At 40.0% G+C, this 21,815-nt stretch overlaps 1 protein-coding gene across 1 annotated transcript in view; it reads left to right on the forward strand.

Moving 5' to 3' along the window:
- The window catches only part of stab2 (stabilin 2), a 32,338-nt gene that overhangs the window by 3,316 nt on the left and 7,207 nt on the right, over positions 1–21,815 (forward strand). Inside the window, exons 6-46 of the mRNA XM_035148129.2 lie at positions 338–433; positions 521–643; positions 726–922; positions 1,071–1,198; positions 1,279–1,412; positions 1,487–1,566; positions 1,754–1,903; positions 2,161–2,304; positions 2,378–2,440; positions 2,663–2,779; positions 3,077–3,130; positions 4,101–4,181; positions 4,263–4,415; positions 12,365–12,424; positions 12,859–12,960; positions 13,050–13,136; positions 13,331–13,442; positions 13,517–13,697; positions 13,794–13,887; positions 13,964–14,122; positions 14,352–14,447; positions 14,766–14,858; positions 14,941–14,988; positions 15,064–15,191; positions 15,277–15,379; positions 15,938–16,015; positions 16,099–16,188; positions 16,275–16,382; positions 16,497–16,628; positions 18,235–18,363; positions 18,453–18,515; positions 19,199–19,297; positions 19,381–19,576; positions 19,663–19,758; positions 19,883–19,940; positions 20,047–20,120; positions 20,198–20,323; positions 20,506–20,579; positions 20,662–20,733; positions 21,535–21,654; positions 21,727–21,771. Of these exons, the coding sequence (XP_035004020.2) occupies positions 338–433; positions 521–643; positions 726–922; positions 1,071–1,198; positions 1,279–1,412; positions 1,487–1,566; positions 1,754–1,903; positions 2,161–2,304; positions 2,378–2,440; positions 2,663–2,779; positions 3,077–3,130; positions 4,101–4,181; positions 4,263–4,415; positions 12,365–12,424; positions 12,859–12,960; positions 13,050–13,136; positions 13,331–13,442; positions 13,517–13,697; positions 13,794–13,887; positions 13,964–14,122; positions 14,352–14,447; positions 14,766–14,858; positions 14,941–14,988; positions 15,064–15,191; positions 15,277–15,379; positions 15,938–16,015; positions 16,099–16,188; positions 16,275–16,382; positions 16,497–16,628; positions 18,235–18,363; positions 18,453–18,515; positions 19,199–19,297; positions 19,381–19,576; positions 19,663–19,758; positions 19,883–19,940; positions 20,047–20,120; positions 20,198–20,323; positions 20,506–20,579; positions 20,662–20,733; positions 21,535–21,654; positions 21,727–21,771 (4,343 nt within the window). The remainder of the gene's footprint in view (positions 1–337; positions 434–520; positions 644–725; positions 923–1,070; positions 1,199–1,278; positions 1,413–1,486; positions 1,567–1,753; positions 1,904–2,160; positions 2,305–2,377; positions 2,441–2,662; positions 2,780–3,076; positions 3,131–4,100; positions 4,182–4,262; positions 4,416–12,364; positions 12,425–12,858; positions 12,961–13,049; positions 13,137–13,330; positions 13,443–13,516; positions 13,698–13,793; positions 13,888–13,963; positions 14,123–14,351; positions 14,448–14,765; positions 14,859–14,940; positions 14,989–15,063; positions 15,192–15,276; positions 15,380–15,937; positions 16,016–16,098; positions 16,189–16,274; positions 16,383–16,496; positions 16,629–18,234; positions 18,364–18,452; positions 18,516–19,198; positions 19,298–19,380; positions 19,577–19,662; positions 19,759–19,882; positions 19,941–20,046; positions 20,121–20,197; positions 20,324–20,505; positions 20,580–20,661; positions 20,734–21,534; positions 21,655–21,726; positions 21,772–21,815) is intronic.

Here is a 21,815-nt window from a genome sequence, read left to right on the forward strand (position 1 = left end):
CTCTCTGTCTCTCTCTGTCTCTCTCTCTCTCGCCTCTCTCCGTGCCCCCTCTCTGTCTCTCTCTTTCTCTCCCCCTCTCTCTCTCCATGCCCCCTCTCTGTCTCTCTCTCTCTCTCTCTCTCTCTCGCTCCTCTCCTCTCTCTCCGTGCCCCCTCTCTGTCCCTCTCTCTCTCTCTCTCCGTGCCCCCCTCTCTGTCTCTCTCTGTCTCTCTGCCTCTCTCTCTCTCTCTCTCTCGCCTCTCTCTCTCTCCGTGCCCCCCCTCTGTCTCTCTCTTTCTCTCCCCTCTCTCTCTCTCCGTGCCCCCCCCCTCTCTGTCTCTCTCTTTCTCTCTCTCAGAGTGTTCCTGTGTTCATGGTCTCTGTGACTCTGGATTAAAGGGTGATGGACACTGCACCTGTTTCTCTGGATACAAAGGTCCAAACTGTGACCAGGGTCAGTCTGATCAATAATCATTCATTTACTGATCATCAGTTATCTCATCATTACGTGACCTGTGACCTCTGACCTGTGACCTCACAGAGGTTCCGGAGTGTGCGGCGCTCAGGTGTCAGCAGAACTCTCGCTGTATGGAAGAAGCTCTGACGGGTCAGTTAGCATGTCAGTGTTTACCAGGTCACCAGAAGTCAGGAGATCAGTGTTTATGTGAGTTTATACTTTCAACATTATTCTTTCTTTATTTAAACTTTACTGATATTCATATTTACTTATTTGTCTATGTCCTCAGCAATAAACCCGTGTCTTCAGAAGGTCTGTCACACCTACGCCTCCTGCGTCCACACGGGTCCAAACCAGCACCTGTGCGCCTGTAATGAGGGTTACAGCGGCGATGGACGAGTCTGCATGGCCATCAATCCATGTCAGACCAAAAAAGGAGGCTGCTCCGCTGAGTCCACGCAATGCATCTACGAAGGACCAGGAAAGGTAATGAAAAACTGAGAGGAACCAGGTTCCTCCAGATCAGGATCAGAACCAAGAGCATGATCAAGATCTAGAACAGGTTTAGGCTGAAGATCAGGATCAAGACCTGAGGAGGATTCGCCGTCATAATAAAACTGTCTCTCTGCTTCAGTCTCACTGTGAGTGTCTTCCTGGCTTCGACAACCTGTCAAACGGCGGCTGCAGCCTGAAGGACGTCTGTCGACCAGGTTCCTGTCACAAGAACGCCAACTGTTCGACCGTGGGCCTGGGACGAGTCGAGTCAGTCCCCTGAACTCTCTTTCTCTTCGCTCCTGTATGTTTTAAACTGCAGTAGCATCACCTGTCCCTCTGTCCCTCAGGTGTACCTGTCTCCAGGGTTACGTTGGTAATGGTAAAGTGTGTTACGGGGACATCATGCAGCGTCTGAATGAGCTGAACACGGAACCTGGTGGACAGTGGAGGGGTCAACTGAGCAACGCCATCGCTCTGTTTGGTATGATGATTAGTTTGAGATAAGGAAGCAGATCAGCTGATCAGACAATTAAAGGACCTTGTTGTCTTTTACAGGTTCTCTGTCATGGCCTCTGCAGAACCTGGGTCCATTCACTGTTTTCATCCCAATCAATAAGGGTTTCAAAGGAACATTGGTGAGAATCCATCAGATTTATCAGCTGATAAAAGTTTCTGTTGCTCTGACCTCAGTTTCTCTGCTGTGTTATGAAATTAATTTATTATTGGGTTAACCCTAACCCTGGTCAACATCCGATCAATGTCTGATCATCTTCTGATCAACGTCTGATTGTCCTGTCACATTGTCCATCTGTCCATCCACAGGTGAGGACTCTGCTTGCAGACTCATCTAAAGCTAAGTACCTGTGTAAGATGCATCTGGTTGCCGGGGTGATGCCATTTGACACTCTGAAAAAAACCGACATCTTTTTCACCCTGACGGGAAAATCAGCAGAGGTGGACTCATCGGAGGGGGTGAGAGATCAGTGAGAAATACGTCTTTAACAAACAGATGAATGGACGTATGTTCTTAGTAAAAAGGTTTTATGATGAATCCATCTTTTGGATTTCTTGTCCGGTCGTATTGTCGTCCGGTCATCCAGCCATCCGGTCGTCTGGTCGTCTGGTCGTCCGGTCGTCCGGTCGTCCGGTCGTCCGGTCGTCCGGTCGTCCGGTCGTCCGGGCCTCAGCTTTGTCTCTGTCTTCACATAAAACCATTGTTTTTCTTCCAGGATACCCAGACTAAAATTCGTATCCATGGCAGCAGAAAGAAAGGCGTGATTATCCAGTCCGATGTCGTCGCATCCAACGGGATGATCCATGTCATCAATAAGCTGATGGACAGTGTCTCGTCAACCGTGGAGAGCAATCCTGAGGTACAACGTGTTCTCACACCTGATCTGATCCTGTTTGATGGATCCACTTATTCACAATGTTTGCTGTCCACAGGAGAACCTGATGAAGATCATCTCTGACTATGGAAAGTTTGACAAGTTCAAGTCTTTGTTGGAGGTAAGAGCTTTTTGCACACGACACGTTTAGATTCCATAACCACAAGAAATCCAGAAGATCCAGTTTCCTGTTCAGGCTGAAAACACTCAGATGTTCTTATGATGGTCCTGGTCCTCAGAGGATGAACCACTCAGGGTGTATTGACCTCGTCAGGTACGGTGGTCATTAGTGTCGACTTTCCTGTCACTAAGAATTAATGGCTGTGTTGCATTCACTCCACAGAAAACTCAGCTGGCATCCATCTTGGATCTTCCAGGGCCGATCACTGTCTTCGCTCCGACCAGCTCAGCCTTCGACGCCATGACTGATGGACACTTGACGTACTTGAGCAGCACTGAGGTTTGTTTGTGCTTCTATCTTAATGAGGACACTCTTTGGCATAATGCATTTCCTAACCCTAACCTAAACCTTAACCTGATTCTAACCCTCAAACCAAGTCTTAACCCTCAAACAGTCCAATAAAAGTGGGTCAGAAAGTGAGAACCAGACAAAATCTCCTCACTCTGTAGGTTAAAGGATCAAAATGATCCTCACAAAGAATCTGTACACACAGTACACACACACACACACACACACACACACACACACACACACACACACACGTCTGCTTTCTGACATTTTATTCTGAATCTTCAGGGTCACAACAAACTGGTGGAACTTCTCAGGAACCACATCGTCCCGTCCACCGCAGTGAGTACGACGCCATGTTTAGTTCAGTTACTCTCGTGATGGTGATGATGTGATGATGATGATGATGATGATGATGATGATGATGATGAAGATGATGAAGATGATGAAGATGATGATGATAGTGATTGTGATGATGATGATGAAGATGATGATGAAGATGATGAAGATGATGATGATAGTGATTGTGATGATGATGATGGATGATGATGATGATGACGATGATGATGATGATGTATGATGATGAAGATGATGATGAAGAGGATGATGATGATGATGATGATGATGATGATGATGAAGATGATGGTGATGGTGATGATGATGATGGTGATGATGATGATGATGATGATGTGATGATGATGGTGATGATGATGATGATGATGATGATGATGATGATAATGATGATGAAGATGATGAAGATGATGATGATAGTGATTGTGATGATGATGATGATGATGATGATGAGATGATGATGAAGATGATGATGATGATGATAATGATGATGATGATGATGATGACGATGATGATGATGATGATGATGATGATGATGAAGATGATGATGATGATGATGATGATGATCATGATGAAGATGATGATGATGATGATGATGATGATGATGATGATGATGATGATCAAGATGAAGATGATGATGATGATGATGATGATGATGATGATGATGATGATGATGGTGATGATGATGATGATGATGATGATGATGATGATGATGATGATGATGATGATGATGATGATGATGATGATGATCAAGATGATGATGATGGTGATGATGATGATGATGATGATGATGATGATGATGATGGTGATGATGATGATGATGATGATCAAGATGAAGAGGATGATGATGATGATGATGATGATGATGATGATGATGATGATGATGATGATGATCAAGATGAAGATGATGGTGATGGTGATGATGATGATGATGATGTAGAATTATTTTCCTGATTTGAAGCTGGAAGTCTACAATGCTGTTTCTGGCCCCAGAATTGTGACGAAGGCGAATCAGGTTCTGACGATAAACGTGACAGAAAACGTGAGTGTGGATGTTTTTTTAAGTGGCTTGTGTTTGGTGTTGCATTCTGGGTCGTTTGTATTGTGAAGCTTTGTTTTCCAGGGTCAGATCCTGGTTAACGGAGCGGCGGTGTTGGAGTCAGCGGTGGAAGCGAGGAATGGACGTCTGTATGTGCTGGATGGAGTTTTGACTCCTCCTTCCATCGAACCCGTGCTGCCTCACAGGTGTGATATCGCCGAGAGCAAGATCGTCCGGGTGAGACGCCACCGCCGCCATCTTCCTTTTTCATGTGTCAGTCAAATCAAGTCAGCTTCATTTGTGCTCGTCAGGTCCTGATCTGCTGTGTTCAGACTGACTGAAGTTAAACCTGATTCAAACCGGATATTAACCTGATTTAAACCTGATTTAAACCTGATTTAAACCTGATTTAAACTGGATTCAAACCGGATATTTACCTGATTTAAACCTGAGTCAAACCTGATTCAAACTTAATTTAAACCTGATTCAAACCTGATTTTAACCTGATTCAAACTTGATTTAAACCTGATTCAACCCTGATTCAAACTTGATTCAAACTTGATTCAAACCTGATTTTAACCTGATTTTAACCTGATTTAAACCTGATTCAAACCTGATTCAAACTTAATTTAAACCTGTTTCAAACCTGATTCAAACCTGATTTTAACCTGATTCAAAGTTGATTTAAACCTGATTCAAACCTGATTCAAAGTTGATTCAAACCTGATTCAAACTTAATTCAAACCTGATTCAAACCTGATTCAAACTTGATTTAAACCTGATTCAAACCTGATTCAAACTTGATTTAAACTTGATTCAAACCTGATTCAAAATTAATTTAAACCTGTTTCAAACCTGATTCAAACCTGATTTTAACCTGATTCAAACTTGATTTAAACCTGAATCAAACCTGATTCAAAGTTGATTTAAACCTGATTCAAACTTGATTTAAACTTGATTCAAACCTGATTCAAACTTAATTCAAACCTGATTCAAACCTGATTCAAACTTGATTTAAACCTGATTCAAACCTGATTTTAACCTGATTCAAACTTGATTTAAACCTGATTCAACCCTGATTCAAACTTGATTTAAACTTGATTCAAACCTGATTCAAAATTAATTTAAACCTGTTTCAAACCTGATTCAAACCTGATTTTAACCTGATTCAAAGTTGATTTAAACCTGAATCAAACCTGATTCAAACTTGATTTAAACCTGATTCAAACTTGATTTAAACTTGATTCAAACCTGATTCAAAGTTGATTTAAACCTGATTCAAACCTGATTCAAACTTGATTTAAACTTGATTCAAACCTGATTCAAAGTTGATTTAAACCTGATTCAAACCTGATTCAAACTTGATTCAAACTTGATTCAAACCTGATTCAAACTTAATTCAAACCTGATTCAAACCTGATTCAAACTTGATTCAAACCTGATTCAAACTTGATTCAAACTTGATTCAAACATGATTCAAACCTGATTCAAACATGATTCAAACATGATTCAAACATGATTCAAACCTGACTCAAACCTGATTTTAACCTGATTAAAAGTTGATTTAAACCTGATTCAAACTTAATTTAAACCTGTTTCAAACCTGATTCAAACCTGATTCAAACCTGATTCAAACTTAATTTAAACCTGATTCAAACCTGATTCAAACCTGATTCAAACTTGATTCAAACCTGATTCAAACCTGATTTTAACCTGATTCAAACTTGATTCAAACCTGTTTCAAACCTGATTCAAACCTGATTCAAACTTAATTTAAACCTGTTTCAAACCTGATTTAAACCTGATTCAAACTTGATTCAAACCTGATTCAAACCTGATTTTAACCTGATTCAAACTTAATTCAAACCTGTTTCAAACCTGATTCAAACCTGATTTAAACCTGATTCAAACCTGATTCAAACCTGATTAGAACTTGATTCAAACCTGATTCAAATCTGATTCTAACCTGATTCAAACCTGATTTAAACCTGATTCAAACCTGATTAGAACTTGATTCAAACCTGATTCAAACCTGATTTCAACCTGATTCAAACTTGATTTAAACATGATTCAAACCTCACACAAACCGGATATTTACCTGATTTAAACCTGATTCAAACTTAATTTAAACCTGTTTCAAACCTGATTCAAACCTAATTTTAAACCTGATTCAAACTTGATTTAAACGTGATTCATACCTGGTTCAAACCTGATTCAAACCTGATTCAAACTTGATTTAAACCTGATTCAAACCTCATACAAACTGGATATTTACCTGATTTAAACCTGAGTCAAACCTGATTCAAACTTAATTTAAACCTGATTCAAACCTGACTCAAACCTGATTTTAACCTGATTCAAACTTGATTTAAACCTGATTCAAACTTGATTTAAACCTGACTCAAACCTGATTTTAACCTGATTCAAACTTGATTTAAACCTGATTCAAACTTGATTTAAACCTGATTCAAACTTGATTTAAACCTGATTCAAACCTGATTCAAACCTGATTAGAACTTGATTCAAACCTGATTCAAACCTGATTTTAACCTGATTCAAACTTGATTTAAACCTGATTCAAACCTGATTCAAACTTGATTTAAACCTGATTCAAACCTGATTCAAACTTGATTTAAACCTGAGTCAAACCTGATTCAAACTTGATTTAAACCTGTTTCAAACCTGATTCAAACCTAATTTGAACCTGATTCAAACCTGATTCAAACCTGATTTAAACCTGATTCATACCTGATTCAAACCTGATTCAAACTTGATTTAAACCTGATTCAAACCTGATTCAAACCTCATACAAACCGGATATTTACCTGATTTAAACCTGAGTCAAACCTGAGTCAAACCTGATTCAAACCTGATTCAAACTTGATTCAAACTTGATTCAAACCTGATTCAAAGTTTATTCAAACCTGACTCAAACTTGATTCAAGCTTGATTCAAACCTGATTCAAACCTGATTCAAATCTGATTCAAACCTGATTCAAACCTGATTTTAACCTGATTCAAACCTGATTCAAACCTGATTCAAACTTGATTCAAACCTGATTCATACCTGATTCAAACCTGATTCAAACTTGATTCAAGCCTGATTCGAACTTAATTCAAACCTGATTCAAACCTGATTCAAACTTGATTTAAACCTGATTCAAACCTGATTCAAACTTGATTTAAACTTGATTCAAACCTGATTCAAAATTAATTTAAACCTGTTTCAAACCTGATTCAAACCTGATTTTAACCTGATTCAAAGTTGATTTAAACCTGAATCAAACCTGATTCAAAGTTGATTTAAACCTGATTCAAACTTGATTTAAACTTGATTCAAACCTGATTCAAACTTAATTCAAACCTGATTCAAACCTGATTCAAACTTGATTTAAACCTGATTCAAACTTGATTTAAACCTGATTCAACCCTGATTCAAACTTGATTTAAACCTGATTCAACCCTGATTCAAACTTGATTTAAACTTGATTCAAACCTGATTCAAAATTAATTTAAACCTGTTTCAAACCTGATTCAAACCTGATTTTAACCTGATTCAAAGTTGATTTAAACCTGATTCAAACCTGATTCAAACTTGATTTAAACCTGATTCAAACTTGATTTAAACTTGATTCAAACCTGATTCAAACTTGATTTAAACCTGATTCAAACCTGATTCAAACTTGATTTAAACTTGATTCAAACCTGATTCAAACTTAATTCAAACCTGATTCAAACCTGATTCAAACTTGATTTAAACCTGATTCAAACCTGATTCAAACTTGATTCAAACTTGATTCAAACATGATTCAAACCTGATTCAAACTTGATTTAAAACTGATTCAAACTTGATTCAAACATGTTTCAAACCTGATTCAAACTGATTCAAACATGATTCAAACATGATTCAAACCTGACTCAAACCTGATTTTAACCTGATTAAAAGTTGATTTAAACCTGATTCAAACTTAATTTAAACCAACCTGATTCAAACCTGATTCAAACCTGATTCAAACTTAATTTAAACCTGTTTCAAACCTGATTCAAACCTGATTCAAACTTGATTCAACCTGATTCAAACCTGATTTTAACCTGATTCAAACTTAATTCAAACCTGTTTCAAACTTCAAACCTGATTCAAACCTGATTCAAACTTAATTTAAACCTGTTTCAAACCTGATTCAAACCTGATTCAAACTTGATTCAAACCTGATTCAAACCTGATTTTAACCTGATTCAAACTTAATTCAAACCTGTTTCAAACCTGATTCAAACCTGATTTAAACCTGATTCAAACCTGATTCAAACCTGATTAGAACTTGATTCAAACCTGATTCAAATCTGATTTTAACCTGATTCAAACCTGATTTAAACCTGATTCAAACCTGATTAGAACTTGATTCAAACCTGATTCAAACCTGATTTCAACCTGATTCAAACTTGATTTAAACATGATTCAAACCTCACACAAACCGGATATTTACCTGATTTAAACCTGATTCAAACTTAATTTAAACCTGTTTCAAACCTGATTCAAACCTAATTTTAAACCTGATTCAAACTTGATTTAAACGTGATTCATACCTGGTTCAAACCTGATTCAAACCTGATTCAAACTTGATTTAAACCTGATTCAAACCTCATACAAACTGGATATTTACCTGATTTAAACCTGAGTCAAACCTGATTCAAACTTAATTTAAACCTGATTCAAACCTGACTCAAACCTGATTTTAACCTGATTCAAACTTGATTTAAACCTGATTCAAACTTGATTTAAACCTGACTCAAACCTGATTTTAACCTGATTCAAACTTGATTTAAACCTGATTCAAACTTGATTTAAACCTGATTCAAACTTGATTTAAACCTGATTCAAACCTGATTCAAACCTGATTAGAACTTGATTCAAACCTGATTCAAACCTGATTTTAACCTGATTCAAACTTGATTTAAACCTGATTCAAACCTGATTCAAACTTGATTTAAACCTGATTCAAACCTGATTCAAACTTGATTTAAACCTGAGTCAAACCTGATTCAAACTTAATTTAAACCTGTTTCAAACCTGATTCAAACCTAATTTGAACCTGATTCAAACCTGATTCAAACCTGATTTTAACCTGATTCATACCTGATTCAAACCTGATTCAAACTTGATTTAAACCTGATTCAAACCTGATTCAAACCTCATACAAACCGGATATTTACCTGATTTAAACCTGAGTCAAACCTGAGTCAAACCTGATTCAAACCTGATTCAAACTTGATTCAAACTTGATTCAAACCTGATTCAAAGTTTATTCAAACCTGACTCAAACTTGATTCAAGCTTGATTCAAACCTGATTCAAACCTGATTCAAATCTGATTCAAACCTGATTTTAACCTGATTCAAACCTGATTCAAACCTGATTCAAACTTGATTCAAACCTGATTCATACCTGATTCAAACCTGATTCAAACTTGATTCAAGCCTGATTCGAACTTAATTCAAACCTGATTCAAACCTGATTCAAACTTGATTTAAACCTGATTCAAACCTGATTCAAACTTGATTTAAACTTGATTCAAACCTGATTCAAAATTAATTTAAACCTGTTTCAAACCTGATTCAAACCTGATTTTAACCTGATTCAAAGTTGATTTAAACCTGAATCAAACCTGATTCAAAGTTGATTTAAACCTGATTCAAACTTGATTTAAACTTGATTCAAACCTGATTCAAACTTAATTCAAACCTGATTCAAACCTGATTCAAACTTGATTTAAACCTGATTCAAACTTGATTTAAACCTGATTCAACCCTGATTCAAACTTGATTTAAACCTGATTCAACCCTGATTCAAACTTGATTTAAACTTGATTCAAACCTGATTCAAAATTAATTTAAACCTGTTTCAAACCTGATTCAAACCTGATTTTAACCTGATTCAAAGTTGATTTAAACCTGAATCAAACCTGATTCAAACTTGATTTAAACCTGATTCAAACTTGATTTAAACTTGATTCAAACCTGATTCAAAGTTGATTTAAACCTGATTCAAACCTGATTCAAACTTGATTTAAACTTGATTCAAACCTGATTCAAACTTGATTCAAACCTGATTCAAACCTGATTCAAACTTGATTTAAACCTGATTCAAACCTGATTCAAACTTGATTCAAACTTGATTCAAACATGATTCAAACCTGATTCAAACTTGATTTAAACCTGATTCAAACTTAATTTAAACCTGTTTCAAACCTGATTCAAACATGATTCAAACATGATTCAAACATGATTCAAACCTGACTCAAACCTGATTTTAACCTGATTAAAACTTGATTTAAACCTGATTCAAACTTAATTTAAACCTGTTTCAAACCTGATTCAAACCTGATTCAAACCTGATTCAAACTTAATTTAAACCTGTTTCAAACCTGATTCAAACCTGATTCAAACTTGATTCAAACCTGATTCAAACCTGATTTAAACCTGATTCAAACCTGATTCAAACCTGATTAGAACTTGATTCAAACCTGATTCAAACCTGATTTTAACCTGATTCAAACTTGATTTAAACCTGATTCAAACCTCACTCAAACCGGATATTTACCTGATTTAAACCTGAGTCAAACCTGATTCAAACTTAATTTAAACCTGTTTCAAACCTGATTCAAACCTAATTTTAAACCTGATTCAAACTTGATTTAAACGTGATTCATACCTGGTTCAAACCTGATTCAAACCTGATTCAAACTTGATTTAAACCTGATTCAAACCTCATACAAACTGGATATTTACCTGATTTAAACCTGAGTCAAACCTGATTCAAACTTAATTTAAACCTGATTCAAACCTGACTCAAACCTGATTTTAACCTGATTCAAACTTGATTTAAACCTGATTCAAACTTGATTTAAACCTGATTCAAACCTGATTCAAACCTGATTAGAACTTGATTCAAACCTGATTCAAACCTGATTTTAACCTGATTCAAACTTGATTTAAACCTGATTCAAACCTGATTCAAACTTGATTTAAACCTGATTCAAACCTGATTCAAACTTGATTTAAACCTGATTCATACCTGATTCAAACCTCATACAAACCGGATATTTACCTGATTTAAACCTGAGTCAAACCTGAGTCAAACCTGATTCAAACTTAATTTAAACCTGTTTCAAACCTGATTCAAACCTAATTTGAACCTGATTCAAACCTGATTCAAACCTGATTTTAACCTGATTCATACCTGATTCAAACCTGATTCAAACTTGATTTAAACCTGATTCAAACCTGATTCAAACCTCATACAAACCGGATATTTACCTGATTTAAACCTGAGTCAAACCTGAGTCAAACCTGATTCAAACCTGATTCAAACCTGATTCGAACTTGATTCAAACCTGATTCAAACCTGATTAAAAACCTGATTCGAACTTGATTCAAAGTTGATTTAAACCTGATTCATACCCGATTCAAACCTGATTCAAACTTAATTTAAACCTGTTTCAAACCTGTTTCAAACCTGATTCAAACCTGATTCAAACCTAATTTTAACCTGATTAAAAGTTGATTTAAACCTGATTCAAACCTGATTCAAAGTTTATGCAAACCTGATTCAAACTTGATTTAAGCTTGATTCAAACCTGATTCAAACCTGATTCGAACTTGATTCAAACCTGATTCAAATCTGATTCGAACTTGATTCAAATTTGATTCAAACTTGATTTCAACCTGATTTCAACCTGATTCAAACTTGATTTAAACCTGATTTAAACCTGATTCAAACCTGATTTAAGCTTGATTCAAACCTGATTCAAACCTGATTCGAACTTGATTCAAACCTGATTTTAACCTGATTCAAACTTGATTTAAACCTGATTCAAACTTGATTTAAACCTGATTCATACCTGATTCAAACCTCATTCAAACTTGATTTAAACCTAATTCAAACCTGATTCAAACCTGATTCAAACTTGATTTAAACCTGATTCATACCTGATTCAAACTTGATTTAAACCTAATTCAAACCTGATTCAAACCTGATTCAAACTTGATTTAAACCTAATTCAAACTTGATTTAAACCTGATTCACACCTGATTCAAACCTGATTCAATCCCGTTTTTAACTTGATTTTAATCTGATTTAAAACTGAAGAAAAACAGATTTACACTCAATCATCAGCTGTTTTTTTTCAGGGCGAGTGTGTTAGCTGCTTGAAGATCAAAGTGTTACCGTGCTCATCTGGAGTTGACACAGTAAGACGTCTCACTCTGATCAGTTTATTATAACACTGTTTATTACAGTTTATAACAGTTTATTACAGTTTATCTCAGTTTATTGCAGTTTACTATAGTTTATCATAGTTTATTACAGTATATTACAGTTTATAACAGTTTATTACAGTTTATTACAGTTTATCTCAGTTTATTGCAGTTTATTATAGTTTATCATAGTTTATTACAGTATATTACAGTTTATAACAGTTTATTACAGTTTATTACAGTTTATCTCAGTTTATTGCAGTTTATCATAGTTTATCAAAGTTTATTACAGTTTATTACACAGTAAGACTTCTCACTCTAATCACTTCTTAAACTGTGTTAATAAACTGTGTAATAAACAGTGGGATGAAACGTGAGTTATAGTATGAATTATAAAACTGTGTCTGTGTGTGATCTCTGCTCGTCAGGGCTCATCCAGGTTTGGATGTCTGTACATGGCTTCTATCGGCAGTTCGCCCATCAAAGTCCCGTCCACCGGCTGCTCCCGGCTCTGCAATACAACTGTAACGGTACAGAAACACATGATTCATGACCTGAGTTCATTTTCACTTCAACCAAGACTGTTCTGATGGAAGTGTGTATTTTTGTGTGTGTTTAGACGCCAGCGTGTTGTAAAGGTTTCTATGGTCCTGACTGTCGTCCCTGTCCAGGTGGATACCAGACGCCGTGCTCAGGACACGGTCAGGTCAGACTCACACTGCACAAACAAAAATCTCTATTGACCAAAAATTTGGAAGGACTAAATAGTTTTTTACCTACTGAAGTATTTTTTACAGTGTTAAGAGGGTTGAGGTAAAGTTTTTTTTTACAGTGTATGGAGGGTTGAGGTGAAGTATGTTTTACAGTGTATGGAGGGTTGAGGTGAAGTATGTTTTACAGTGTATGGAGGGCATCACAGGAAACGGTTCCTGTGGCTGTGATCCAAACTTCGGAGGCTCTCGCTGTCACTTCTGCTCCAGAACCAATAAACATGGACCAACGTGTGACATGAGTAAGTGACATATCACCTTGTGACGTCAGATACGTGTGATGTCAGAGGAAGTGACCTCACCTGTGTGTCCGCAGCGTGTCTCTGTGCCCACGGACAGTGCGACAACCGTCCGGACTCAGATGGTCGCTGTAAAGTCGACTCGTGTCTGTTGGGCTTCACTGGTCCGTTCTGCGATCGACAGACAGCGGCGTGCGGCGTCCAGGCTCAGTTCTGCCACGCCCATGCTGACTGCGATTTCAGTCAGGGGACGGCCAGGTGAATTCATCTGTGGTGCTCTGACTCTAAACATCTCTACTGCAGATGTACAGCAGGGGGCAGTAAAGAGTTGGTGCATGTGCTGTGTGTTTTCAGGTGTGTGTGTAAACCTGGTTACCAGGGCGATGGTATCACCTGTGTGGAGTCCGACCCCTGCGCTCCGCCTCTCCGTGGCCGCTGCAGCATGAACGTAAGTCGCACTTTAACAATCGTCGCGGCTCTTCTGTCCAGATCCGTCATGTTTGACTCTGCGCTGCCCCCTGCAGGCTAAATGTATAAGGACAGGACCTGGGACTCGCTCCTGCCAGTGTCTGACAGGATGGAGGGAGGACGGAGACGAGTGTCAATCAATCAACAACTGTGACGGTCCTGACGCCGGCAGCTGTCACCCTAACGCCACCTGCATCTACGTTGGTCCTGGACAGGTGAGCTTTATCTTAACCTGCACTTCCTCACAGCCCCTGCAGGTGTCATTGTTTGCTGAGGGGAGTCTCACCTCTGTTTGGAATAACACTTCCCATGATGCTCTGGGTGATGGAGTCGGCTAACAGTTAACTCTGCTAGTAGCTTCTGGTTTTTAATCATTGTCTCCTGATGTCTGTCCATATTTAAATGAACCAATGGTGTGTGTGAGCGTGTTGTCTTTGATGTCAGAGTGACTGCAGCTGTAAACATGGATACAAAGGAAACGGACGAGACTGTGAAGCTGTGAATCCGTGTGTCACCGTAAGCGGAGGCTGCCATTACCTGGTGAGATGAAATGATCGCCTCCTGGTGGCTGACTGCAGTATAGTCATAAACCCTCCTCATCCATGTTAGCAGATGGGCCATGGACCAAACTAAAAACATCAAAGTAGACATTCATGATGATCAGTTTGGTTTTAATTAGTTATTTGATGATATAAGAACAGGCTGAGTCTGACTCATGATTGGTCGATTGGACCACGATTCACAAGTCTGTGGTTTTGATTCATGAATGTTATTGATCACGAATAGTAATTGATAAGTAGATTATGTGATCAGGTGACTTGTCGGACGTCAGATAATTGTCCGTGTCCTCGTGTTCAGGCGAGCTGTCTGCTGCTGTCATCTCAGTGGACGTGTGTCTGTGACGAAGGTTATGTTGGAGATGGCCGGATGTGTTTCGGGAGCGTGGAACAGGTGAGTGTCGGCCATGTTCACACGTTAAACGCTGTGCGGTGCGTTCACTGACACACCTGAGTCTGTTCTCCTGGTGTTAAAGGAGCTGATGGTGCTGGCCGAGACGTCCGAATTCTTCAGGTGGACGACTGTGAGTACGAGCAGGCTCTGTTTGTCAGCTTCATAGTTTGTTGTGATGTCATCAGTCTTGTCCGTCCTCCGTCAGGACTCCGGTGTGTCTCTGTCGGATCAGAACATCACCCTCCTGGTTCCATCTTCTGCTGCTGTTGACAAAATGTCTTCAAACGACAAGAACTTCTGGACGACAAAGGGAAACCTGCCGAGTCTCATCAGGTTAAAACTTTAAAGTGTTTTTTATTTAGGACAGATGAACTTTGTCTCCAGCTGTTTGTTCACATCTGTGTTTCACACCTGACAGAAATCACATGATCCCTGGAAACTATCCATCTTCCAGCCTGAGCACCACTTCCACTGTGACCTCACTTCTCAAGAGTACTTTCCCTGTTTCTACAGCCAATGAGGTGAGTCCACAGAGGTGATGGTTTACATTCAAGTTTCTGGCCAGAAGACCAGAAATTTGTTGTGAACGTCCTCTAACCTGCGCTGACTTTTATTTATTGAGGACAGTTGCATTAACAACAAGTAGCTGATATAAATTTGGCTGTCACATTCTTCGTAGTCGCAGGAAGTCAGATCCAGTGAGAACGGCAGGTGGGGAGAGAAAGTTGTGTTGGTGCAAAGATGGAGCGCCTGGTTCCCATCGTACCACAGTTCAGTTTGTTGGTGCTGAAATTCCTCCATCACAATTGAGTCGAGATGGTCGAATTCACGAAGTAAAACCCTGAGAATGTTCCGAAAACGAGGCGCTGCTTGTGATCGTGACCTGATGAATCTTCTTGGTTTGTGGAGCGGGTGGCTCTTCCTACTGTTTGGTCTCTGTGTTTGACTCGTGTAATATATTCTGATGTGGATCGCACAACGTAAGGTCTCTGGACTTGATAATCGCAGCTCCTTGTACGGGTCAGATCTTTAAATCTCTCCAAGAACTTTCTAACCATTTTAAGATATTGTTTTATCAGCTCACAACTGTTGGCGGCGCCACCATCACCACATCCGATATTGCTGCTACCAATGGACTGATCCACATTATCGATAAGGTACAGAGCCGATGGCGTTCACGATGCTGGCGACACTTTATCACCTCCGACTGACGGACTTTTCTCTCTGCATTCATCCTCAGGTTCTGGTTCCCGACAGGAAGCTGAGTGAAGGGCTGCTGGCGACACTCGCTCTGAGACCCGAGTTCTCGCTCTTCAGATCATATCTCATTGTACGAACACACACACCTATACCCGAACATAAACACACAATATAAATGTGTAATGTTCACAGTGTGTCTCTGTTTGTGTTGTTGAGGATTACAACCTGACGGACGAGATCGAACAGGGTGATGAATTCACCGTCTTCGCTCCAACAGATGCCGCCATCAATGATTACCTGAAGAAAATGTCTGCAACTGCTCTGGTACTTGTTGTTTACGTCTCTAAAGTCGTTTATCTGATGAAATAATAAAACGTCCAGTTACTGAAGACAAAAAGTTCTGAATAACATCTCTGTAATTTAATTTTCTATTAACAGGATGTTAATACGACTCGTTACCATGTGGTGGCAGCAGAGCGCCTGTTAAAGACCGACCTGCAGCCTGGAGGTTACAAGCAGACGCTGCTGGGGTTCTCTTTCCAGCTCGCCATCGTCCTCCGAGAGGGAAAGGTATCTGATCAGTAACTGATTATCTTTTTTTTAATATAAACTGAACTGATACTACCACTGTCATTCCAAATATCGCAGAACTCATTGACGCCGTGTCGCACATGTGTTCTTCTTTCTCTCGACATCCTTCCCACCTCAATCCTAAAAGAAGAAATCAGTACTATTGGCCCTAGCCTTCTCAGAAGTATTCGCTGCTCTCTTTCTTCTGGCCGTGTCTCTGATCATTTTAAGAAAGCCTCCATTCAGCCTTTACTGAAAAAGCCAAATCTTGACCAATCACTGCCACAGAATTATAGGCCATTTTCAAAACCCCCCTTCATATCCATAATTCTTGAGAAGGTGGTTCTAACCCAACGTTTAGCTGTGTGTGACAATAATACATTTTTTGTTAAGTTCCAGCCTGGATTTTGTAAACTACACAGTACGGAATCTGCTCTCCTTAAATTGCAAATGATTTATTGATGTCTGCCGATGCTGGTTATTTTTCCGTATTACTGCTCCTTGACCTAAGTGCCGCATTTGACACCATTGATCATAACATTCTTATCAATAGACTAACGCAATGAATCTGGAACTGCCCTTAGTTGGTTCAAGTCTTATCTCTCAGAAAGAGAAATTTCCTAACAGAGTGCCTATCGGCCATTGAGGAATGTCACTTGACTTCCTTCAGTTAAATTCAAATAAAACTGAAATAATAAAATTCGATCCCGACCAGCTAGCAGACAGACCCCTATCATTTCTCAGTCCCCTGGCCAGCAATATAAAAACAACAGCTAAAGATCTAGGTGACACATTCGATTCCCATCTGAATTTCCAAACACACATTAATGAAAGCATTAAATCCTGCTACTTTCATCTATGAAATATTTCCAAAATTTAATTAGTTCTATCTCTCTCTGACTTAGAAAAGATAATACATGCCTTTGTCTTTTCCCTGCTCAGCCAAACCGTAGTAACTCGTTTGCAGCTTGTTCAAAACACTGCTGCTTGTATTTTAACTCAAACAAACCGCAGGTCTCATATCAGGCCAATTCTTGCATCCCTTCACTGGTTCCAGTTAAATTCAGGATTGATAATTTTTAAAGCTCAACATGTGCTGGCCCCTACTTGACTCCCTACAAGTCGCAGCCGGTCCTTGTTGGCTTTCCCGAGGTCAAGGCTACTCAAGGTGACTTTCTCTGTCAGGGCCCAGAGGCTCTGGAACTCACTACCTGTCTTTAAATCACTGTGATTTGTAATTGTGGTGCTACTTTGTTGTTTTAACTCCTTTATTCCTTTTATCATACTTTTATTGCATCTATATTTTATGTAGTTTCTTAAATGGGACAGCTTTGACTCTGCTGCCTTTGACAGGAGGTGTTTAGTTTGAAAAGACACAGAGGTAATGACGACGTCTGATCTACTGAGCAGCCACATGGTTTTCATAGCGCTGCCATACAAGCCAGTAGCCAGTCAGATTTATCTTTAGCTACAGTGTTTTTATTTTTTTACCATGGATTTTGTGGAGCACATTGTAACCTTGTTTAGATAAGTGCTATATAAATAAAGTTTTAATTACATGAGTATCTGATTACATCCTGACTCACTCTCTCTCTTCGTCCTCCAGCTGTTAGTGAACGACGCTCAGATCAACTCATCCAACATCCTGAGCGGTAACGGCGTGATTCACGGTCTGTCGGCCGTTCTCAAGATCAACAGGAACCGCTGCGATGAAGCTACGTATCAGAAGGTCACGGTACGGAACCCGAGAAAGCGAAGGAACTGAGGAGAACAACGGACACAAAATCAGCTGTTTACCAACAACCTCCTCTCTTCTCTTCACAGGCAACATGCATGGACTGTTTGTTCCCAATCAGCAAAATCTGCCCCAACAACTCCATCCCAGACGTAAGATTTTAAACTGTCGCACAATGAAAACTTCAGATTCTCAGAATGATTTGACTCAGATGAACATTTACTGACAAATGATGCAGACTAGTCCATCACCTCAGACTTCCAAACTTTATCTGAAAAACAGAAACAAGAGGAACAAAATGTTGAAACTCTGCCTGTTTGCAGATGATGTTTCTATTTTCACTCACTCAGTACATCTCAATCTGTTTCCAGAGGCTCCGACTCCAAAACACCAAATGCTCTCTGTCAGCTTCCTGAAAATAGGTCCATGTGTTATTATTGAGTAGTGATGTCAAAGGTTTCCACCACAGTGTGTGTCCTCAGAGACAGTGTGTATCCTCAGAGACAGTGTGTGTCCTCAGAGACAGTGTGTGTCCTCAGTCAGTGTGTGTCCTCAGAGTCAGAGTGTGTCCTCAGAGTCAGTGAGACAGTGTGTGTCCTGAGAGTCAGTGTGTGTCCTCAGAGACAGTGAGACAGTGTGTGTCCTCAGAGACAGTGTGTCAACAAATGTCAACTAATGAGTTTATTGAGACATAGTTTTGACAAAAAATTCGAAACGTACAATAAATTAAAAACCGACTGAAGAAAACTGATTTAACATAAATGAGTGGCGAGACTTGACTCTTTAAAGCTCTCACTGATTTTCTTTCATTAAAACTGACCTTTGGTCTCTGCAGAAATCCGTGCGGAGCAGGAAGTGTATGTTCAGCCGCATGTTTGAAGGAGAGCGACTGTTGACCATCGGCTGCAGACCCACCTGCCTTCAGAAGAACATTGTACGTCTGCTCTGACACATACGTGTAATTCACATGAGTAGGACGAACACGTTTGCGGTCTCACAGTTCTCGTCTGTTCTCAGGTCCAAGCGTGTTGTGGCGGGTTTTTCGGGAAGCACTGTGAGCCTTGTCCAGGTGCACAGGGTCGGCCCTGCTTTGGTAATGGAGCGTGTATGGACGGGACGAACGGAACCGGAGTGTGCCAGTGTAACCAAGGTTTTAACGGGACGGCGTGTGAAACCTGCCAGAGCGGCAAATATAGTGTCCACTGTGATCAGGGTGAGGACGCTTCACATAGGAAACTGTTAACCAAGAAACATGATTGGACATTTAACTGTGACTCCGCCTCTTCCTGCCTCCCTCAGACTGCGGATGTAAAAACGGACGCTGTAACGAAGGCATCACGGGCGACGGGACGTGTGAGTGTGATGTCGGGTGGCGAGGAATCCTCTGTGACGAAAGTAAGAAAACAAAAGAAGAGAGAGTGTGACCTGTGTGTTTATATGACAGAGCATGTATTAATACATGTATGTATATTTATATATATTGTACATTTATATGTAACGAGAGTGTCCTGATTTACAGAAGTCGAGTCGGCGGCTGACGAGTTGTGCGGCTCAGTGAAATGTCACACAAGTGCAAAGTATGTGAACACAGCTCAGTGAGATGCAGCGCCCCCTGCAGAACGCTGCTCTGAACGCAGCTCGGTGTAATGTGTTGTAATGTGATTTGTTGTGTTTGTGTGACAGTTGTGCGATCGGACCGTCCGGACCTCAGTGTCTCTGCGCTGCTGGTTTCCAGGGAAACGGGACTTCCTGTCAAGGTATGGTCAGGTGACCTCTCAGGTGCATCAGTCTCAGCTGTGATGGTTAGACTGAGCATCTGTGTCTGTGTTTACAGCTAAAGACCCGTGTGTGGAGGATAATGGCGGCTGCAGTCTTTACGCCGTCTGTAAGAGGACTCGACCTGGACGCAGGGCCTGTGTCTGTAACAACGGTTACTATGGAGACGGACTCGTGTGTGTTGGTAGGTGTGGCCTCAGGTGGTGGCTCACAGGTTTAAGTGCATCTTTAAATGTTAATAACACTTTTCAAATACATTCAAACCTTAAGTCTCTATTCAATTAAAAATCAATGAATTTGATTATTGATCAGTCATGTCAGTGTGATGTGTTCGATGCTGCAAGATTTTAGTTTTTTCTCCCACAGAGATAAATCCCTGTCTGGAAGGAAGCGGAGGTTGTCATGCCAACGCAGACTGCGTCCACGTTGGACCGAACAAAGTAAAGACTCTACACACGTACGACTATCAGCTGGTGATTAGTGATTAGTGATAGTTGATTATTGATGTCATGCTGTGTGCAGACGTCCTGTTCCTGCAGTGAGGGTTACTCGGGCGACGGACAGAACTGTCACATGATCAACTTGTGTCAAAAGGTGAGTTTGATGATGTCATCAATAATCAATAAAGGTTCTGTTTTAACGTTGTTTGAAGGAGACCTATTATGTTTGGGGTTCATCATTTTAATTTGGGTTCCACTTGAAAAGGTTCATAGGCTCCAAAGTTCAGAAAACACTCTCCGCTCCTGCCCCCCCCTAGAAAGCCCAGTCTGCTCTGATTGAACAGCTGGTGATGAGTTCAGGTACCTCAGGACAAATCGAAGACGATGATTATTTTGAATTATATAGCTGTAATTCATTTAAAATATTAAAAACACAATTCCGCAGCTTTAGCTTTAGTTAACAGGCCAACTGTGAATACCCGGGGACTTTAGCTTGGTTGTACTCTGTGTGGTGTTTTGATTTTCCAACAGCCCCTGAAGGGTGAACGCTGCTAGCTCCTCCTCCCAGCACAGGTTACACTTTGCTTTGGTTTTGTTGGGGGCGTGTCCGAATAGCCGCTAGGGGTTCATTATGCTGATGAAAACCCTGCTGGCCAGGAACGGACATATTAGAAAAATCAAGGTTGAGGCTTTCCAGCTGCCTCCAGAAAATAGTTTACTGTGAGAGAGAAGAGCGCCCTCTGCTGCAGACTTTGAGCCATGCACATGTTTACATTCACAAAACATATATACAAACCATTAGAGGACTGGGAAAGACTGAAAAAGCTAAATAGGTCTCTTTAATAGGTGTGCTTTAGTAAATAGGTAGCACTGTGAAACACCAGGTGTCAGTAGAGGCTATGAAATGTGGTCATGTGACTCTGTAGAGGGGTGACCTATCTCTGACTGTTTCTAGAAAAATGGCGGCTGTCATCAGTTTGCTCGCTGTAACATGAGCGGTCCAGGTGTCCGTACCTGCACCTGCAAGTCCAACTTCCTGGGAGACGGACTCAAATGCAGAGGCACCGTGGGCAAGGTGAGACATGACATCACATGACATTAAAGCCGGCCTGGTTCCATGTGGAATCTAACATGTGACTCTGTGCAGGAAATCCTGATGAGGAAGCTGCGAGACTTTTACCTTGGCCTGATGGTGAGTGACTATCGCTCTGTCGCCCCCTGCAGTTGAAAACTGAC

This window comes from Hippoglossus stenolepis, chromosome 22, assembly GCF_022539355.2.
Source record: "Hippoglossus stenolepis isolate QCI-W04-F060 chromosome 22, HSTE1.2, whole genome shotgun sequence".
NCBI lineage: Eukaryota > Metazoa > Chordata > Actinopteri > Pleuronectiformes > Pleuronectidae > Hippoglossus > Hippoglossus stenolepis.